This window comes from Poecilia mexicana, unplaced genomic scaffold (assembly GCF_051168715.1).
Source record: "Poecilia mexicana isolate PSO_F unplaced genomic scaffold, ASM5116871v1 scaffold_5, whole genome shotgun sequence".
Taxonomy (NCBI): domain Eukaryota; kingdom Metazoa; phylum Chordata; class Actinopteri; order Cyprinodontiformes; family Poeciliidae; genus Poecilia; species Poecilia mexicana.
In genome coordinates, this window is record NW_028263374.1 from 20437422 (window position 1) to 20458585 (window position 21164).

At 39.3% G+C, this 21164-nt stretch overlaps 1 protein-coding gene across 1 annotated transcript; it reads right to left on the minus strand.

The window, feature by feature from the left end:
- Positions 1-8582: 8582 nt before the first annotated feature.
- Positions 8583-20547, minus strand: dusp7 (dual specificity phosphatase 7). Its single transcript, XM_014975054.2, has 3 exons — positions 19644-20547; positions 16386-16814; positions 8583-13047 (listed from the first exon to the last, which is right to left on the minus strand). Exons 1-3 carry the CDS (start codon positions 20050-20052, stop codon positions 12731-12733), a joined length of 1155 nt encoding a protein of 384 aa, XP_014830540.1. The 5' UTR covers positions 20053-20547; the 3' UTR covers positions 8583-12730.
- Between the last annotated feature and the right edge of the window lie 617 nt (positions 20548-21164).

Genomic DNA, 21164 nt, shown 5'->3' on the forward strand with positions numbered 1-21164 from the left:
GGGGTCAGATAAGATTCTGGCTGGAGTCCAGAGCTCAGTGAACCAACCAGAAACACATGAGTCATATTTAAGTGTTCCCGCCCCCCCATGCCTATCCCTGGTGGTTAATACTTCTTCAGGAAGCTGAAACATCATCATCATTTCTCAGTTTCACGAAGAGACAGGAGATCAACATGCTCAAATCTGGTACATATGAGGGATGAGAAGATTAAACTTTCATGCCTTCACAGCATACTAGACACAATTAGAACGGATCCTTTGCTCTCCGGCTGCAGACCAAAAGAGATTGGGGCATCTTTGTGTAAATGTGCAGAACAATGGATGAAAGGAAGAAGAGATCTGGCAAACAAGTCAGAAACAGAATTATCATGTTCTAGTAGAAGCCCTGACCGCCTGCCGCTCTCTACAGTCATCCTTAACATGCATACCGTCGCAATTCTGGGCTTTTATTAACACATTTCAACCATTTATAGTGCAGTTTATTATTATAAGCACTGGGTCACTTGAAATCGTAAAAACACATTTACTTTCATACACTGAAAATTAGTTTCTTTGAATCAACCAAAAATAACTCTACAGCTAATTTCATTAGCTTTTCTCAAGATATTATTCAGATTTTCAATAAAATCAGATTTTATATAAGGTGAGAGCCTTTATCCCACTGCATCATGATGTGGACATAAATGCCTTTCACAAAGTATCTTTGTAAATTCAAACAAGTTTTTATGAAGGTCCATAATTCAGGAACAAAGGTTGGTTGGCAGCTATCATTTTTGCATTTTGGCCAATACAGATAAAGCTCATCTTTGCTGTAAAAATGCGTTTAATGTAATTTGCCTTATTGGCTGGAAATAATCTAATGCTACCATATTCATGAGTTTTTTTCTATGAAGATATTTAACAACTTTTGTCTATGGAACAAACAGATCCAGTCTATATACAGAAATATAAAATCAACGTAACTTAATCATATAGACAGATGCAAATCAATTATCTACAACCTTATATAAAAGCGCAGTTAAGCTCAGTTTAAAAAGTTTTCAAAGGATTTATCTCAGGATTTCATCAAGTTGCTGACTTTCCAGCAATACGTCTTCCTGAACAAACATGTGGCAATAATGTACAATTAATTGCATCCTGTCAACTTTGCAGCAGTCCTTCACAATGACAATGTGACAGTGTGAAGCAAAAAGGAAAAAAAATTGAGAGAGAATACTAAGTTAATGTCGGCAATATCTGCAGATGACCATAATTGATGAGTGATGGGTGGAAGTAGCAGAGTGAGGTGAAATGGAGGTCAGTGTATCCTCTACCAGTGTAGGTTTATAGTTGCTGCTACAGGGAAAACTCAGGATAACCTGAGCCATTCTAACTATAATATTTATTAAAAAGGAAATGGTAATTTCTAGTTCTGTTCTGGATGAACTGAGCAAATGAAGAAAAGTTAAAATAATTCTTATCAGAACCCTTAGCTGCAGTATTTTGGATAAGCTGAAGGCTTCATACTGAATGTTTTTGAGCATCCAGCTTCTAAATAATTACAACATGATATTTATAACCTAGGAATCTATTAAATAAAGCATTTAGATGGGATATTATGCTTGAAAATAACACCAGGGTTCTTTAGACGATTACCTGAGACCAAGTTAATGCCATCCACAGAAAGTGACTGACTTAAAAAGTTTGTCTTTGTGAGGCTCTGGTCCAAAAATAAGTTCTGTCGTGTCTAAATTTAAAAGGAGGAAATTGGAAGTCATCCATGTTTTTATGTCTTCAAAACATTCCTGTAGTCTATTTAGATTGATCAGTTTCTATGGATATAGTTATCAGTATAATGCCTGCAGAATGATGTCTGGATGGTTGTTTGTTTGGGAAAATTGGCAACGTGTTTGAAAAGCATGTATTCTGTCAATCCAGAATACCTGCTCTGTCTGGAGGCTTCAGCTGCCATTTCTCCCTTTATTTCCAAACGGTTTACTACAGATTCTGTCTACTGCGGGTAATATGTTTCCTCATAATGACTACTTGATTGAACCCCACTGAAAAACATTTTGAACTATTCCGCATGCACAAATTTCCCACCTGAAGACAGGTGATCCTGGTATTGTTGGGCCCGCTCAGTTCTGCAACAGTTCAACTTCCCCATTTTTTTTTTTTTGGTTCGATGTTACCATGGCAACAGCCAGGGAGAACTCTGTTATCATCAGACGGATCAGCCTGCAAAAATTATTTTTATCTCCACTTCCTCATTTCTATGCCTCACACAGCCAGAGGACTGAGTGTCCTCGTGGGTTTCACGCTACAGCTTGAGTGTGCGGCAAATTTCTTTCAAGAGTGTGAGAGGAGCTGAAATAAAGGAAGGAAAAAGGACAATCGGTGGATTGTTACTCGCAAAAAAAAAAACGTCTGAGTGTCCATTCGGGCCTTCATCTGCAAGAGCAGACAGAAATGAACACGGTGGAAAAGTGGTGACTGTAACAGAGCGTGCATATGGGAAGGAAATGAGCACAGAGCGTTTATTTAGACGAATGGCTTCGCTCTTCAATTGCTTCACTAATGAGTAATCCTATGGTTCCTTCTGCAATAAAGAGCTAAAGGAAGAACATTTACCACAAGTTCTGCTGGTTTTTAAGAACACATCGTGAAGAATCAAAACCATTTTTGAGTTGACCTGAATTTAATATTCAGGTTAACTGGAACAAAAAAAATATGTATATTGTGGTAAAGATGATTCTTCACCACATCAGAACGACTCTGCATCTCATTTCGATTCAGACCCACATGCAGAAAAAATGATGCACGCGAACATCCTGCACAGCGTTTTCTAGGTCAGGTGCAGGGCAGGAGAGCTAAAGTGGTGCCGAGTTGTTGTTTTTCTGTAAAAGGGTAGGCAGATTCAAATGTTACATCTGTCTGTCAGGTTCTCTACTAGAACTGTGACAGGCTGGGATTCAGACCAGAGAACACACAACCTTTTTCCTTTAATTTTACACACACACACACACACACACACACACACACCCCCACACACACACACACACACACACACACACACACGCACGCACGCACCCACGCACTTCTGTTGTTTTCCTGGAGGAGCATTTATTGCTAAACATATAATCATTGGTGTAAGTAATTTTTGAAACCTTAAAAAAAGCTGCTGCTAAATATATTTGACACATTCTGTATAAAAATGCAAAAGGCCTGGAAAAATGTTTATGTTATGACGATTATGCGAGACTGGAAACACCGGGAAAAATTTCAGAAACAACTTTTTGCTAAAAACATCCAACAAACAAAAATCAACAATTGTTTCTTCTTCAAACTGCAGTGCCGTTGTTTCTGACTCTTTAATGTTGAGGATCAAAAGGCTGCGTCTCAGTTCTGTGTGTCTTGCTTACAGATACAGCTGTTCAAGTTTCAAGATTACCCAGATGTAGAGTCGTGTGTGACTGCATGGTGACTGTCTCGCATCTGGCAGTCGTTTCTGCTTCAGTTCATCTCCGAGGGGCAGCAGAGGTGAAATATGAGGACTTAGATGCTCTGGCCTTGACATGATGGGGCAGTTCAAAGGAGTGTATGTGCTAATGGGCTGCAAATCTGACTCTAGGGGGACATACCAGATGTTTCATTCATCAGTCATTAATACCAGATAGGAGAATGAGTCTAATAGCTGCTTCTTATGGGGGGGAGATGGATGGATCTCTGTGCAGACAGACTTAAAGTGGGATTCATAGTTGACAATTTATATTTCTCTGAATAGTGTAGCTGGAAAATGTTAGAAATGCATTTAAGAAGATGTGAGGCATTTATAAAGTTAAACTGAAGAGCACAAAAAAACATGCAATTCCAAGTTTTTAATCTACTCTTCCTAAAATGATATTTTTCCAAGTCATTTGTGGAAAAAGACGACAGTAATAAATCTTATTTCAATTCTGAATCGGTTCGGTTGAGGTCTGAAGTTTGATTTGGTAACACAGGTTTTGAAATTGTTTTTATTGCCATAGATTTAGACAAGTTTCAGCTGTGAAACTTTTCTCTTCGAAGGCCTATTAATTGCCCATCATTTGCTTCAGGTGTGATAAATCAGGGCAACTTCTAAATCATGAAGGACATCTGACCTTGAGGAATGACCTTGGACATTGCTGACCTGTGGTAACTAAAGTGAACCTAAATACTATCTTCCACATCCATTCTTCACAATTCAAATAAAAAATAAATAAAAACCTGTATTGATCCCAAAGGGAAATGAAATGACAAATCCAATTTGGTTTTCACCAAACACGCATCATGAAAAACCTCTCTGGAGTCTTGAGTTTAAGTTTTACTTACCAAAGCCAAGCCATGTTGAGATATTTGTTTTAAAAATAAGCCACCCAAAGAACTAAATTCATTCAGTGATTTTTAAATAAATTAGGTTAGGTTGATTTCCGACAGCCAAAATAAATAAGACAAGTCAACAGATCTTCAGTCCCCTCTGCCTGTTAGTTATCAATTCATTATCTAAAAAGGAGCAAATAGAAGTAAACTCTTATATAACTCCACTTTCCCTTATTAACTTCTTTCCTCTATTCAAACAAAATGCAAATGCCAAATTTCTGAAACTAGCATGTTAATGCTATAAGTTTACTAAATAGTCATATTATGGAATGTTCTTATTCTTATTCTATATCTGTTGGTTTTCTTTCCCCTTATTCTAAAAAGAAGATGAAGCGTGATATCATGTTTTAATTGTATCATCTTTTCTTTATTGCTAAAAAGGTACAGTTTTGTTTATTTTTATTTTTTTCAAGATTAAGTAGTGTCTCCTTCTGGAGTGTTTTTACCAGAATGTTATAGTTTCTGTCACTAAAACCCAATTTATTGGACTTTATTATCACTCTCCAGAGACGTACCCGAGTGTTTGCGAGTCGACGGTCACGTAGTGCTGTAATCAGTCGCTGCTGTTAACCTTTAACTTCTGAGCGGATGTGTGACGCACTTTCTTGGGCCGGTAAGCACCTGACCCTCGCCCTGTCCAACTCAACTTACAGCAGAGAGGAGGAGGAGGAGGAGGAAGGAGAGGAAGAGGTGACATCGGGATTAAGTGAAACAGACACCAAAATGAATTAAAGAAAACGGAGGAGGTTTCCAAGACGGTTTAGAAAGAGAGTGGATGAAGAAGACTAATATATTTAAAATCATTTTTGCCCTGTTAGACGCCTGAAATCCAGCATTAGGATCATTAGTCTAAATTTATTAACAAGCAAAAAAGCAACAAACAAAAAAAAAAAAAAATCCCACTGGCCTCTGCTGATTTAGGGGACAAACAAATAGAAAACCTGAATTTGTTTGCTGTTCAAGAACAAGGTCAAAGACGACATCTCTCACATGGCTGCTCTTGCGTACATAAAGACATCCGGTGCCCGCAGTCTCACACATCCTTCAGTACACATTAGCAGCTGAGATCATAGTCTGAAAGAAAACTGATCTCCCTTCCACCTTCCAATTTGATTATGTCTAACCTCAGAAAAGCTGCTCTGCACAACCAAGACATGCATTTACTCCTGAAATGAGATTTCACAGAGCTTTTAGTCTTTCGGCAGCTGGCACTGCGTGCCGATGAGATGTCAGTGATTTCTTTTCCTCAACGTTTCTTTCTAGAAAACTCACTGTGGCTCAGCAGCTGACAGGTAGCGCGACACGAGGTTTGATCTTTACAGCTGCTTCAAGCAGAGCCACTTGAGTCTCCAAACACCAAACAGCTTAAGAAAAATGCCACCAAGTTTTCAAGTGGTATCTTAGCTTATGTTATATAACATTCCTTTATATAAAATATTACTTTAAAAAACTTAACTGAGGTTTTTAGAAGTTAAAAATAGCAACAAAAAGAAATATAAGAATTTGTTGGGCTGTTCTGGTTTAAAGATTTTATAGAGAAGTTCTAAAGAAATTGTCTGGAGTTTTGTCGTGGATCACAGAACAGTGAGCTACACCCTCCCCCACGTGTTGCTTAGCCCTGCTCGTCAGTAACTGGCTGGAGGAAGACGGCTACTCTTTTCCCATGGTTACAACACAGAGAAAATGTCAGTTTGGAAATATTTCCGGTCGTTGCAAACATGCACAGACATGGCGTTCACACTAGAGGAGCATCACTCATCAGTCCTATTAATGGGAGGGTGTTTGAAGTCTTTATTAGACAAGTTTTAATGTTTTGTGCAATCAGCATTTGAAATCTGCCACTAACTTGAGTGGGTGTTTTGTTTCTCTCTGATGTCTGTTTATAAAAAAATAAAATAACTTTACATGATATCTTTGAACTTTTTCAAATTTATCAAACTTTAATGAACATCAACAGTTTTTCTTCTTTCTTTTTTTCTTTTTTTTTTTTTTTTGCAATGCCAGCACTAAGAAATACATAATAACATGCATTGAAAAGGCATTATAAATGAACTTTTACAGTTTTGTTTTTTTCAGGCACTTTGGCGCATCTCTCACATCAGTCTTAACATTAACACAACAGCTGGTGCATTTCTCTAACTAATTAGTGCAAACTGAGAAACACGTTTCAGCTGCAAATAAATGTCAGTGGCTCTTACAGTAAGTCGTTCTTGCACATCCAAAATGAAACGGTGCTCAATATGTCACTTGAGTGCAGATCTGGAAAAAATTAAGAGACCACTTAACATGATCAGGTTCTCTAATTTTACGTTTTATAGGCATATGTTTGAGGAAAATGAACATTATTCTTTTATTCAATGAACTACTGATGACATGTCTCTGAAATGTCAAGCAAAAGTTTAGTATTTATTTGCAGAAAATAAAAAATGGTCTAAAAAATGCAGTGCTTTCAGACCTCGAATAATGCAAAGAAAACTAGTTAGTACTCATTTAGAAACAACAATACTAATGTTTTAACTGAGGAAGAGTTCAGAAATCAACATTTGGTGGAATAACCAGGAGGTTTTCAATGGGATTCACTGCAGTGGACTCTTTATTTTTTTTCAGAGCTTTATATCATGAAATTCATGATTCTAAGTGGCTCTAATGCTTCACACACTCCTCATCGTCAGTGAGCACCAAGGTTCACCTGAGAAAAATTGCTTGCTCGATTTGGGAGACGTTTTCAGAAAGAAATGTGTTGGCAGACTGTAGACGGGTAGTGACCGTCACAAAGTGGTCAGAGGGAAAAGTTTAATGAGATTGAAGCGAGTCGTTACAAACCCGACTCAGATTCATCAGTTTTGTCACTACAGTGAAAAGATGTGGGAGGAAACCCAAAACATTTGACTGAAGTTTTATAGATTAAAAGGCAATTCTACCTTACAAAGGAAATGTATGTTTTTATCTTGATAAAAACAAATAATCTGAAACATATAATTGTTTTTATTTTCCTGGCCTGTTGCAAAGAAAATCACTTTGGTCACCATAAACATCAGAAGTTTAGTTGTATTTTCTGACACACAGAAAAAGAGTATGTGGTGTTTTATACAGTGTTGTCTACAACCTTTAAAGTTTCACTTGTAAACAGATTGTTCCCACAAGTCTCTAAAGGTGCTCTAAAGGTGATTAGAGCCAATTATTTTCATAAGAAGGCCCTTTAAGCTGAATAGGTTTTGACATGCGGTCTTTTTGTGTAGAGGTTGGATAATTACACTCTTTAAATCGACTACATACCAACCTGAGTTGCATCTGAAGTGTTTTGCAATTATCCATAACTAGATTACCTCGTAGAGCGGGAAGTCCATCGTAAATCATGCATTTTAATTTGTCAGCCAGCCTGAAATCTGTATACGAGACGTCAGATTTATTGTTCCTATGAAAATAGTGTCACAGGAAACCGCACTGGAACTATTTCAGATTGCGCGATGCTGATAAGTGTGTGGGAAACCCTCACATCGTGCTACCAGCATCCTTCAGCTTTCAGTGTCGTTTCTGTTCAAACAGGGCGGGGTTTTAATTTCCTTTATATCACCTCCGCTGTCAGTGTAATATCCGCTCTCATTTACTATGAATTAAACGGCTCACTTGGTTGTGCAAAGGCTGAAATCTTTGCCAAGGCGAAGCCGAGCAATTGTAGTGGGAAGAAGAAGCGAGAGGGCATCGCTGGAAGAGACGAGGAGGGAAGAGCGGAGGTATTTATAGTCAGCTCATCTCACGACGGCGTCTTTGGAAGCTCTTTTTCCTCTCCTCACTTCCTCACTGCCATCATTTACTGTTCACATACACCAGGGGTGTCAAACTACTTTTCACTTTGGGCCATATCAAGATCATGAATGTCCTTAAATGGTCACGTGTGCCTAAATGTATTGATGAAACCCATTAACACACCGCTAAGATATGAATAAATAGCTCTCTCTGCATTTGATGAATACCTTTTAAAATTAAATAATACCAAATCTCTTTTCATACTGATCTAATTTGGCAGCATGCAGACAAAAACTGCTTTGATTTGATTTCTTAAGATAATATTTAAGCACAAAATTGTTATCCCACAGTCTCTTATTATGTGTTCTTCTAGTGTTTGGAAGGCCATATAAAAACTTATGAGTGATTAAATGTTTTAACATAAACCTGGTGGTCAGAAATAACAAGTACACGCGTTAAAGAAAAAAAAATATTTCAAGATTTATTCGCTGTATAAACATGTCTTGAGTTGCTTCCATACACTGTACAATACGTAGGGTCAATCATTTTTCTCTCAGTAGACAGAAAGGTGACACTGCCCTGGTTAACATGCCCGTCCTTTTTATACAGAGACAGATTGCATCTTTTTTTTTATCATTATTTAAAAAAAAAAAAACGCTTACAGCACAAAATAAAACAGCTATTCAATGTGACTTTTAAGCTGTAACAAGATGCAAGATGCATTGTCAAAAAAGAAAACAAAAAAAACAATATCCCTGAAGAATTCCTCACTGAGGTAACATTTATCAAATCATTCACGCCTCCTTTCATTTTGTTTTATCGTGGCACCGCCTCCTCCCGCTCCTCTATCTGCTCTCGCTTTTTTTTTTTTACACAACCTTCCTCTCTCAAGCGCATGTACTGTAGCTACAAGTTTAAGGACACAGAAACGTCCGTTCCCGTGATCTGGGAAATTTACAAACAGAGAAAATGACTCCATTTCTCTTTTGACACACACACACGCGCATACATACACACACACACACACACACACACACACACAAACACCACCCAGAAGAAAGCAGCTCGAAATAAACCGTGTTCTCTTTAAATAGAAAAGCTGCGCCTTGAAATATTCCTGTCCTCGGGTGAAAATGATCGAGTTCTCGCTGCTCACCGTTTTATTGTAAATGGGATACGAATCCAAACAAGGAACCTCGATCGTATTGTTTTCATAATGTGAGACCAACTTTGCATATAAATTCAAAATGTATACTGAGATTATACAGTATATTCATATTGAAAGGCCACAGGAATAGCATAGAGCATGTTATATCAAAATATGAGGAAAAAGAAAACATTTGTAATTATTTAAGCGCCGGGTGTTGAGACAAATACTGGCATGCTGAAGCACAGCTCTGGCTGTGTAAAGCTTTGGGTGTGTGTGTGTGTGTGTGTGTGTTTGCAATGGCCTCTGATGTTGGACACATTTGCACCAGGTGAAACGGTGCTTCAGTCCAAAAGCTCATGACCCCGCTGGATCCTGAACAGTTACACAGAGCAGATATCGTACAAAAGGAGAGGAATCTAAAAACATAGAGGTCTTAGATGTACAAAATCCTGCAAAACAAGGTGTTCTGATATAATGCAGAGTAACAAAGAGGACCTCGTGTGACCCGTTACGGTAAGAAGGCAGCGTGCCTCTCTACTCTTACCGTATTCCTATTTTTAAAAAAACAGAGAAATGTTTTTTAATAAGTGTGATTACAAGAGTGTTGAACAGTCAGCGTTAGAAAGGTTATATAAGGCCAGCTTTAAACCAACGAGGAGATCCACGCGCTGCTTCCCACCGAGACCCCGTCCACATCTGCTCTTTGACAATCAGTTACCGATAAGACGCTGGGCTTCGTGGAAAAATGTTCCTCATTTACAAGAGAATCACTTTGGATTTAGACATCATGTACTTTGTTTTATTGAAAATTCGCTTTAAATCATCAGCTAAATGAAAAGAGATGCACCAATTGGTCTGGCTAGAGTTGAAGAGGGTAAATTTCCCTTTGAATGGCTCTGCTCCGCAATTTGAAACTTGATTTTTTGGTAGAGATTCATTTTCCGCAAAGGAATATAAAAGCCCAGATGAAAGAATGGAAAGAGTAAAGAAAAAACTGTTTGTTTTTTAAATGCACCCACATCATATGGCCTGTTGTCATTTTCTAAATGCTGCATTATTCAGCCACAAGCTTTGAAGTTACAAGACAGCTAAAATGGAAATGTCAATGGTCATGTGGTTTTACAAGACTACAAATTAATCAGGAAAAATCATTTAATTTTGTGTTTTTACAATCTACTTTTAGTATCTTATTTGGTATAAAAATGTTTGCATTTTGTGAAACCGGGTAGTGGCAGAATCATGCTGTGGGAATGGTGGTGATGGTGAACTGAAAAGCTGGTTACAGTTTATATGAGAAGCTGGATGTTCTTTTTAATCTCATAATTCCTGAAAGAAAGAAAGAAAATCTTCACTGGTCACAATTGGCACTAACCTTTGATCTTATAGAAGTCAGAAAAGCTTGATCGGTGCGTCTCCAGAAGTAAAGGAAGTATCGGTCAACCAAACGTTTCCCGTCTACTTTTAGCTTTTTAAAATCTGACGACTGTTTTAGCTCTGATTATTTGGCTTCCAGCTTTGCGTGCGATTAAAAACGACTCCTTGGTCAAATAAACCTAGCTGTGTGGCATTTTGGTAGATTAAAAGCTAGAGCAGAAATAGCTGCTTTATTTCATTTCTTTTGGTCTAAATCTTAAGATAAGATGATTAAAACCTTAAGCTGAGTGGCATGGTGTATGCTAAGATGATATCCTGAGTCCAAATTGACTCAAAGAATGAAGGAAATAATTTGCAAGCAAAGGAGTAGAATAGAGCCATTTGTTAGGAATTTTTCTTAATTCTCAGATGTTATTGTTTTTTTTGTTTTGTTTTTTTTTTAACTTTAGCACTTCCTCTAAGCGCAGCAGATGTGCATGTTGTCCCAGAAAGCCATTTATACTTTGAAAACAAAAAGTCCTTCCACGTTTTACAGCAACATCCAACCCTTGGTTACAAAGACTGTTAAGAGAGCACACAGCACCACAGCATGCTCAGGTATACAAAATAAGATCCATTTGTTTAATACCTGTAATATATAAATTCCCTTTTCACTATTAATATATCTCTCTGGTTATACAGCCAAGGCTTAAAACTATCTTTAATGAAATGGGTGATCCTTACTAAGAGCTTCCTCTTTTGCTGCCCCTTAATGCAGTTGAAGGGACAGTCAGTGCGGTCTGTCTCTGAGGCCGGTCCCAGTCCACAACACAAACACCAGATAGCGTCCCTCTTCCTGGTGTGCTTTTTGGCAAAAGCGAGACCGATCAGATAAGGTGCCCAAAAAAAACGTTGCTCTGAACCGTTAAGCGCTTCCTCCTTTTGCTCTCAGGGAAGTTTCCACAAAAAGAAAAACACGAGAGTCTGAGCGGACAGAGACCAGTTTTGGCAAAACAAGCTTGTGACGCAATAACGGAAATAAGTTCAAAAGAGTTTGGTTTCTCGCTGAGACGACTGAGCTGGTGGACACAACCCCCGCGGCTCCTCGTCGGCAGCCGAGCCAGCAGTGGTGTGGGGAGGCAAGGAGGGCAAAGCCAACTTCCAACCTTCGCCCAGACCCCGGCCTCGGTCCGGGACTCCGGGTCCCCGTTCCCTCCCCACCGCACCGCGCAGCTGTCCGGACTCGTCGCAGCCTGGGACTGGCCTCTCCTCTGTCTGCTCTTCCTCCTTGTCTGAATGTCTCTTTATCAAGTGCCAGCACGTCTACGTCGGCTACACCACTGTGCAAACTGCATTGTGTCACTAAAAATAAAAAAAACGAGTCGGAAAAAAACAAAACTCCAACAACTCTTCCCTTTCTTTAGTTTTACAATCTCTTAAGCCGTTTTCAGATTGAATCACTTTGTTTTTGGACAAAGATAAAGAGTATATCATTATATAAACATACAGATCTGTGCGTAAATGTACATAAAAATATACAAAAATGCATATAGACATATTGAATTTGTTAAGGACTTCTCATACATGTTCTGCTATGTACGTTACATACAGTACAAACTTACATACTTTCTTAAGTGTGTGTGTGTGTGTGTTAATTCCTTGGTTTAAAAAAAAAAAAAAAACACTCTACATTTAGTAGAGCAAGTAAATCCCAGATTCTCCACAAGACGCCGACAAGCTCAGCATGACAGCGGCAATGCCGTCGTCTCTGTGGATCCTCCATGTTCCTTTCTTTGTATTAAGCTGTCAGTTCTGCTGCGGTCGTTCAGTCAACTTAGTCGAGCCTTGACAGCTCAGGTGTGAACCCACAGTCCACTGCTCTGGGTTAAAGAAACTCCTCTCACATCTTCTTAAACTTGGCTTCAGTGACCCCTCCGGTCGCTCTAGAGCAGCTCTGTGGCCAGGCTCTCGGAGCAGGAGCCTCAGGAGGCGAAAACTTTCAATAAAACCGGCTGCTTTCCTCCCACTGCAGCCGCTCGTTACCTCTCCTACCTCTTGAAAAAAAGAGAGGGGGGTTCGGGACAGTCTCAAGTCATACTCTCAAGTGGACTCCAGTGTGTCCAGCTGAAACACGTTGTGATTGGTCGGGGTGGTGAAGAAGAGCTGGTCGTGCTGCGGGGAGGTGGCGCGGTTGTCGCAGGGGCTGTTGAGGCCCAGCGTCCGCTCAAAGTCCAGGAGCTGGCCCATGAAGTTGAAGTTGGGGGAAATGTTGGACTTTTTCCGCTTGACGAAGTCGTAGGCGTCGTTGAGCGACAGGTTGAGCTTCTGCATCAGGTAGGCCACAGTGACGGTGACCGAACGGCTGATACCGGCCAAGCAGTGGACCAGGATGCCGCACTTTTTGGAACGAGCCTCGTCTGGAGCGGGCGAGGGAATAAAAGAGAAGAGGAAGAAATTATAAGCTTACCTTGAAACTCAGGATTCACTTTGATGCATTAAAATGCAAACAGTTAGGGCGGGAACGATTAATCAAATTAATCGTGACTAATCGATAATCAAAATAATCATCCACCAATTTAGCGATAAATTAATTGTCACCTGGAGTATACTGACTCAAATGACATATTGAGAGCAGTAAAAAATAGGACAAATAATATAAACACTTGAAAAAGTTTTAGCTTCACTCGGTTCAAATTCGGCAAACAAAAATCTCCTACTAAGCACTTTTTGATATCCAATCAATCAGTCAATCAACAGATTAGGCCTACAGTGTATTGACAAAGAGTCCAGCAGAAAGGGCTGAACTTTTTCACATGTTGATGGTAGAAGCATTTTGTTTTTCTGCAGAAATGACAAGTGCACAATCATAGAATGCTGTTTTTGCATTTTAGGCATTAAGATGTTTATTTTATTTGCATATTTTAATGTTGTTGTTTTTTTTACATTGTATAAGAAGGCTTATATGGTTAAAACATTTGTAGAATCTGCTTTAAGGAAGCTAATCATGTTTTGATTGTGACATTAATCATTTCTATAAGTTTGGGTGATTACTTAATAATCTGGAGGTAGCTCTAAAATGAGCTAAAATAAACCAAAAAGTTAATTTATCAATCAATAAAGACAAATATTCATAAATATAAACAAAATGATGATCAGTTCTACTCCTTATTTATTTTGGCTATCCTTTAGATGACTTTTGACTTTAACATGATTATTTCATGACTTCAAAATGTTTACCAGCATTCATTAGATCAAATAAATTTAGCTACAGACTGACTTTGTAATGTTTTTCTGTCCGCAGTTTGTGGATTTTTGGTAAATATTTAGTTTTGGGGCAAATGTACGACTGCTACGTCTCCTTATTAGAAACGTCTTTGTTACGATGCATCAGAGGAAGCACTGAGAACAAAAATGTATGTCATTTTTGAAATTTGCATAAATGATACGGCTCACAACTGGTTTCCTCAATGACAGTGTAGAACACGAGTTCCCTTCCAGCTCTCTGTCTGCAGCAAACTGTGAATAAAAAAAGCATCCTACATTATTAAGCGGCTGCACCCATCCAGCTATCAGTTTTGAGCCCTTGCACTCGCATCCAGAGGCCATTAGAGCGAGAGTTAAGTGCTTCTTTCCTTCCTTTCTTTCAGCCTCTTCTCGCTCTCTCTGACTGCTTCCCTTGTTGGAGGATTGAGGTCAGTTGGCTCGCGAACTCAGGCAGCCGCGCTGATGCCAAATTAAATTTATATGTGATGTATGCTCACATTCCATAACAACGCAAAAAAAAAAAAAAAAAAAAAAGGCAGGGAGATGGGTGTAAAAATCGTCGTCAGGAGAATTTATCCAAGCTCCAGACGGCTCAGCAGTGGAATAAATAACCAGTGGTTAATCTCCTGGAACTGATCTGAGAGCTGAGCTGCATTACTTTAGAGCCACAACGTCGCCGAAATCCTCCGTTTATCAAGATGCTTAACTACCAGAAAAACAAACTCCTTTCCCTTCCTACGTCGTTGCATAAACATCCAGCAACATGTTTTAGTTATTCAAGGAATTTTCAACTTTCCGGAAGCAGATTGCTGACACATCCGCGTCTCCTTAATTACCCTACTACAACCAGGAGGATCTGATGTAATCTCTGCATATCGCAGCTGGCCGGACAGCTCCATCGAACATCAGCATGACCCAAATCTGCCACGACCTCCCGGTCTGGCGTATGTCACACTTACTCCCACCTAAGGAGATTTATTAGTTTAAAAACCCCTGGCCTGCAGAGGGAATTCATTAATTCCCAGAGAATTAAGTCAGAAAGAATGAAGGGAAATGCGGGAAACCGAACCAGATGAGCAGAAAAGTCACGATTATGACTCGGTTCTCAAAGAATCAATGTTTTATTTATGACCTCATGGATGACACAGCTTTTCTTGGAAAGCAATTTAATAACAAAAACAACACTACTTTTTTTTCTACACTCACCACAACTTGTAAAGAATATATCTAGGTAAAAAAGATAAATTATTTAGAAGTAATCCAAAAACTTACTGGAGATTATTAAGCCTGAAGAACAAAAACAGAAAGGAAAAGTTGTGCTTCTTGAAGATGTTCTATTGCAAAATCCAGTAATTTCTTGAATTTCCAGAGTTTGCCGCTAATTTACAAAACAATAAATGTTTGGAGGGCTGGATGGATGGGTAGAAATGGATGACCAGACAGATGGATAGGTGGATAAAGGTATGAATAAACAGATCAAAGAAACCAGGAACAAAATGTGTAAGTAAAAAGACTTATCCATGCTCTGTTGGTTTTTGTTCCTTGCTTATCATGAAATATGCTAAGCAAATAAGTTTGATCGACTGATATAAATGCAAAAAGATTAGAGCAACTTTCTGTCCTTTTAAATTATGACTCTTCAAAATTTAATTCCATTTAATGAAGTGATAAATGATGCAGTAAAACACTTGTCTTTGCAGCTGCCTTTAGATGGTGCATCACTAAACTTTGACTTTTTGGATTTGACTGTTGAAGATTTTCAGACGCACTTTATGCAAAATACAACAAGGAGAGTCAAGCACAACAAAAGTGCATTTTGTGGTCTATGATTCATCAATAAGTGGTTGGTTTTTATCCATGGATGTGTAAATTTATATCCTTTAACAGTTTATTAAACAACTAAAAAGAAGATTCTTCAGCTGAGAGTATTAAAATTCAGAATCCATGGTGGCTACATTTTTTCTCTATTCAAGTTTTTCAGAGAGAAACATTTAAACTTTTGGTTATGTGGATTCATTTTGGACAACGAAGATGAATGCATTCTTAAAAAAATATAGCATTAACACCACATTTTTCCTCGGAATAAGTAAATAAATATTAAATTGAGAGAATTTGATTGTTCTGCAGCAAGGCAAAAATGAGCAACTAAAAAAAAAAAAGATATGACCTTTTGTTTTCAAGGTCCCCTGAAAGTGGCATGATGTAACGTCAGAGCTGGAGAGAAATAAAGATAAGGTGCCTGGATTTATTCCTCTCTGAGCTCAGACTCTGACGTAGTTCAGCCCTGCAGATCAGAACTGCTCACTAAATCAGTCACAGTCAAACCAAAACAGGCTGAAGAACAAACTCACCGCTTGTCTTTGTTCTTAAGTTTTGAGTTGGTAGTGACTTCACGTGTCAGTTTTAACTATTTTAAGTACAAAAATTTAAATTCCTCTGGTCAATTTTAACTTAACCTTTCTATATTTTTGGACACTCTGCCTCCACTTACCAATAAATGAAATGGCCTCGGGGAAAAACTGCGAGAGGTTCTGGCTCCAGTGATCGGAGATGGGGATCTGTTTGTACTTGAAGTCTCCCTCGTGCTCGAACATGTTGGGCAGGTTGGGCGTGACGTTCAGGATGTACTTGATGTTGTACTTGCTGAGCACATCCAGGTTCGCAGAGTCTTTGGCACAGCCCAGGTAAAGGTACGGCAGGATCTGGACGGGGAAGGCGGGCTGGTTGTTGGGGAGCGGGCTGCCCTCCGACTCCGTGGCGCTGCTTGGCTCCCGGTCGGACTCTCCGTCCGAGCAGTCGGAGCTGATGCGGAGTCCGCCCAGGCCCAGGACCGAGGTCGGCGGGGAGCTGCTGGGGCACGAGCAGTCCAGATTGGTCTCACAATGTTCTGGATAGTCGGACTGGAATTTGTTGAATCCTCCTGAAGATGATTTTTAAAAAAAAGTACAATAAATGTAATTTAAACGTCATTTTAAAAAAAATGAATATTTGATCTACCATCAAAGGCAGCCTAATCATTCTGTTCGTCACGTCTGCTTGAAGAGGAAAATAAAATTTATCAGCCCAGATTTTTAATTTCCTTTCACTGTTGCATCCGTTTTAATGATCATTTTGTTTATTTTAAAAACTATGGAGCCAACTCCAAGTCCTCAAGAAATCTTTGACCTCTTTGTCTATAAAAACCTCTGACCTTATTGGCCCTCGCATCCTATAAATACATCCATTTTAACTGGATCTGTTCCAACCTGCTGTTGTTAAATCAAGGCTAAAGCTCAGATGAATCTCAGCCAAATAAAGATAAAAAAAAATGCAGTAGCCCTTCATTTAAATGACCATTTTCTCTAACTTCACACTCCTTGTTTTGTTAGATCTACCATTCATGTTTGGGACTTCCAATAAAAACTAATGAAATAGTTTTATTATTGAAATATTATGGGTGATAAGTTTCATTTTATGATTTTAATTACTGAAATTAAATACATTTATTGAAATGCTTGTGCTTTGCGTACCCTTTATCCTTATTTTGTTTATTTTCTTTTATATCCATCTTTATACCTTGTTTATTCCTTTGATTGCATTCTTTTGCTGTTGTTTCTGCTTTCACATTGTGAAAGCTGAAAAATAAACAAATGCTAATTACTTTAACCTGGACGATGAGACTTTTTTTTTTTTGCTGATGTTCTGTCAGATCTCATAAAATCTTGGCATTTTATTATCTATATGCTTCATAAATTATGAGACAACACAACACTGACGTTAGCTTCTGATTTGGAAGTGTGGAATAAAAAACGTCACTAAACTGGATCTGATTCAAAATCTGAAACACAAGCCAATAAAATCAGACCTGGATTAATTAGCACTAATCATTGCTTCTTTTGACGTAGTCTGCCATGTTTAATATGAAAAGTGTTGTTTGTAAAAATGTTAAATTATTGTTTGTTTTATTTGGAGCCAGTTAAAGAAACACCAGCCCAGTGTTTGGCCTCAGGACCAAAGCGCAGTGAATCTGCTATTTTCTTTTAGTGACTAAACATTTATTTGTCTCAGTCGCTCAGAATAATTAGACTGATGCACCAACCAATTGGCCAGAGATCAGAATAAACCAGTTTCCCCACACTCAGTTATAAGCTGATTTAAATACTGAAAAAAAAAATCTTATTTTCTTAAGATCGTATTTTCAGGATAACCAACTTCCACCAGATCAACCACAGCATTGTACGTTGAAGAGTAATTAGTTAGCATGTGATGAATAGATCCCTTCAATTTTGAGAGTTTTTACAACTATCAAGTGACATGCAATGTTTTATCTAAATTACATAACAAGAATAAAATTAATTTCTCAAAATGCGAAATGGCAGATCAGACCTGAAAGACAAGGTCATGACGAAGATAAACGATGTCATTCAAGTGTGGGCTGGTGTACAAAGCTCTGTATTATCTTTAAAACTTTTAGAAGAAAGGAATAAAGAAAGATTTTTCCATAATAAATGCATTTGTTTTTATTCCTGGATAAGGATAAAAAGCAAATTCGATACTTTTATGGGCTGAAAGAATAATATAAAATGTCTGCCAGTCTTTATAAAACAGTGAACATCCGAGGAAAAATATTTACCATTCTGAGCTTCTTACCTGTGCAATGATGAAGTTAGTTTTTGATGTGGGACCTGACTGTTTAGGGTCATAGAGGAGCTAAAACACTTAGAAACCTATCAGATTTAAGCTGGATTAATTCATACTAAGCACAGATTATTTAAAGGACATTTGAAAAATCCTGGAAAAGCATGTATTCTTTGACAAACATTCAAGTTGTAAGACATGATATCACTTAAATATAAACTCATCTTTCGTCACATTCGCACAAGCAGCCACAAGGAAAGAAACTTCCATATTTTTCCAGTTTGTGTAGCAAATCATAGGTCATAATATGGGTGTGCAGGTGAATCCGAATCAAATATCTAGCCATTCTTGACAGCGCAGGTGTGTTTCTCGACCTCCTTTAAGCAACAACCTGTCCTTTCGCAGTGATCAGGCAGATAAAGGGTAGCAACATGTCATTTTCCTGAACATAAGCATGAAAACAGGGCGTCCAGACGCGCTCCATTGAGAAAAGCTGAGCCCTGCGGAGAATCAGGACAGCCAGGCTCGGCAGCAACACTTCACAGCTCAGTGGACTTTTTGTGAATGGCAGCCAAGCTTGTGACTCCCCGTCAAACACACATCCATTATCCACGGCTCACACACACCCAGGTCCACTCTGCTGCACCCGTCGGGTTTAAAAGCTGCATTTTCTTTAATGCAGAGCTGAGGGAATCTCTCTAAAGAGCGCCTCTGCGTCCTGGTTCCTCTCTCCATTCATGAAAAAAAAAAAAAAAAAAAAAAAGGTTGCCTTTTCCTGAAGGAGCACAACATGGCGGGGCTATTTCTACTAAACACACGGTGTTTATACGCAAACATGAATTTATGAGGAGTTTAGTTTTTGAACAAACTCAGTTTTGGTATTTCTAGAGGAATGAAATGCGCGAGGAAGATCAAAGTTTGAAGGCAGTTCAAGTTGAAGGCTCAGCTTTGTTATACTGAATTTAAGAAGCCATAAAGTCAGACTCATTGCTAGTTAATTACAGCTTCAGTTTGCGGATAAACACCTAATAAATGTTATAAGACTGTTCAGAAACTAGTTGGTACCTGCGTGTTTAAAGTGACAAGTTATTACCTCAAATCTGAGAGAATAAATGTAAATGAAACCCCTTACCCTCCAGATAGAAAGCCTTGCAGCCGTCGTCCCGCAGCTTCTGCAGCAGCAGCCCCATCACGGAGCTCCCCAGCCCAGACTCGTGTCGGTCCGACGTCGCCTCGTCGTACAGGAGAACCACGTCCGTCTTGCACCGCTTGACGAATTTCTCCTTGTCCTCGTTGTTGGGAATGATGGAGCGGATGGGGAGGTTGCCCTTCTTCAGCCTCCGCAGCATGAGGCCCGGGATGGCCAGGTTGATGGCAGACTCGATGTGCGACGACTCGTACAGCTCATGGGGTCTGCAGTCCAGCAGCAGCAGCGCGCCGGCCCCGGACTCCAGCTCGTCCTGCAGCCACTCCACGCTCTTACTCGACATCATCATCACAGTCACGATCACTGAGCCTCTGCATAGATGATCCGTTTTCATCGGGGAAACGTTAGCCCACCTGTCCACTTACGGGACATCATGGCGACACAACAGAATTTGGCGGAAAACGAGCGAAAAATAAACAAACAAACAAAAAAGAGAAAATCACGGCGTTAAACTTCGCTCCACCACCACCGCCGCCGCTCCAGCTCCAGCGGGCGCTGCGCACCCAACGCGCACTTCCACACGCATCCAACACGCACACTGCGATGCCGCTCTGCTTGGAGCAAGAAACTTGAACATGCAGAGCTCTCTTTCGCTCCCTCGCTCGGTCCGACTGAACTGGATGTCAGTCCAGTCCATCGACGTCCATTCAGCGAGTCTACTCCAGCCCCCCACCCACGGGGCGTCCGCAGAGTAACGAGCGGAACCGCAGATGTCCACTTAGCGCATTCACATGTGAGCTAAGGCTGAGCTGCGGAGGCTAAAGCCCAGGTTCAGCGTTAATATTTGACATGCCTGCCCACAGAGCGCCTCTGGTTTGTCATTTCCTCTGGATGCATTAAAGAAGAAGCTCTGCGGGCTTGTCACTGAGAAGAGGGAGGAGCTGGGAAATTTAAAGGTGCAGGGATTCAAGCGACTTTAATCACCCAGCATCCATTCATAGTCTAAGTCTGAATAACACACTCAGAAATTATAATCTGATTCATGCTTCTGATTATCCTAAATCAAATAGATGCGCTAATATGTTTTAAATGAACAGAATCCTGGATAAGAGGACTGAAAAGTTAGTCATTTTACTAAAATAAGTCTACTTCCACTATTACCCAACTCACTTGAAGAGTTTGTCATGTTTCAGCTAAAAATTTCAGCATATTTTTATCGCAATCTTTTGCAATCGTCCAACACAGCGACAGACTGCTGCATCCTAAATGCACAAGGGAGCGTCACTGCAGATCCCACATCCTTGTAAATTACAATTTACAAGGATTGTTAATCTTGTTTGGTATAATTTAATTAGAAAGTGGAAAAAAAAACTCTTTATGTGAACTTTTATATCTGAAAGTCCAGTTTTGCTCCTAATTAAGCTTCAACAAAACATGTTGTTGGCCTCAAATTTAAATTCATGTTTGCTTATTTTTAACTGTAAAATAACTGAGATAGTTCTATAA

What these genes read in the sequence shown, in the direction of transcription:
- dusp7 (XM_014975054.2), bottom strand. Translation starts at nt 20,052, where the DNA reads ATGAAAACGGATCATCTATGCAGAGGCTCAGTGATCGTGACTGTGATG. An exon ending in CAAGGCTTTCTATCTGGAGG is followed by an intron (nt 16,815 to 19,643) that starts GTAAGGGGTTTC and finishes AATCATCTTCAG; the next exon opens with GAGGATTCAACAAATTCCAG. An exon ending in CGAGGCCATTTCATTTATTG is followed by an intron (nt 13,048 to 16,385) that starts GTAAGTGGAGGC and finishes CGCCCGCTCCAG; the next exon opens with ACGAGGCTCGTTCCAAAAAG.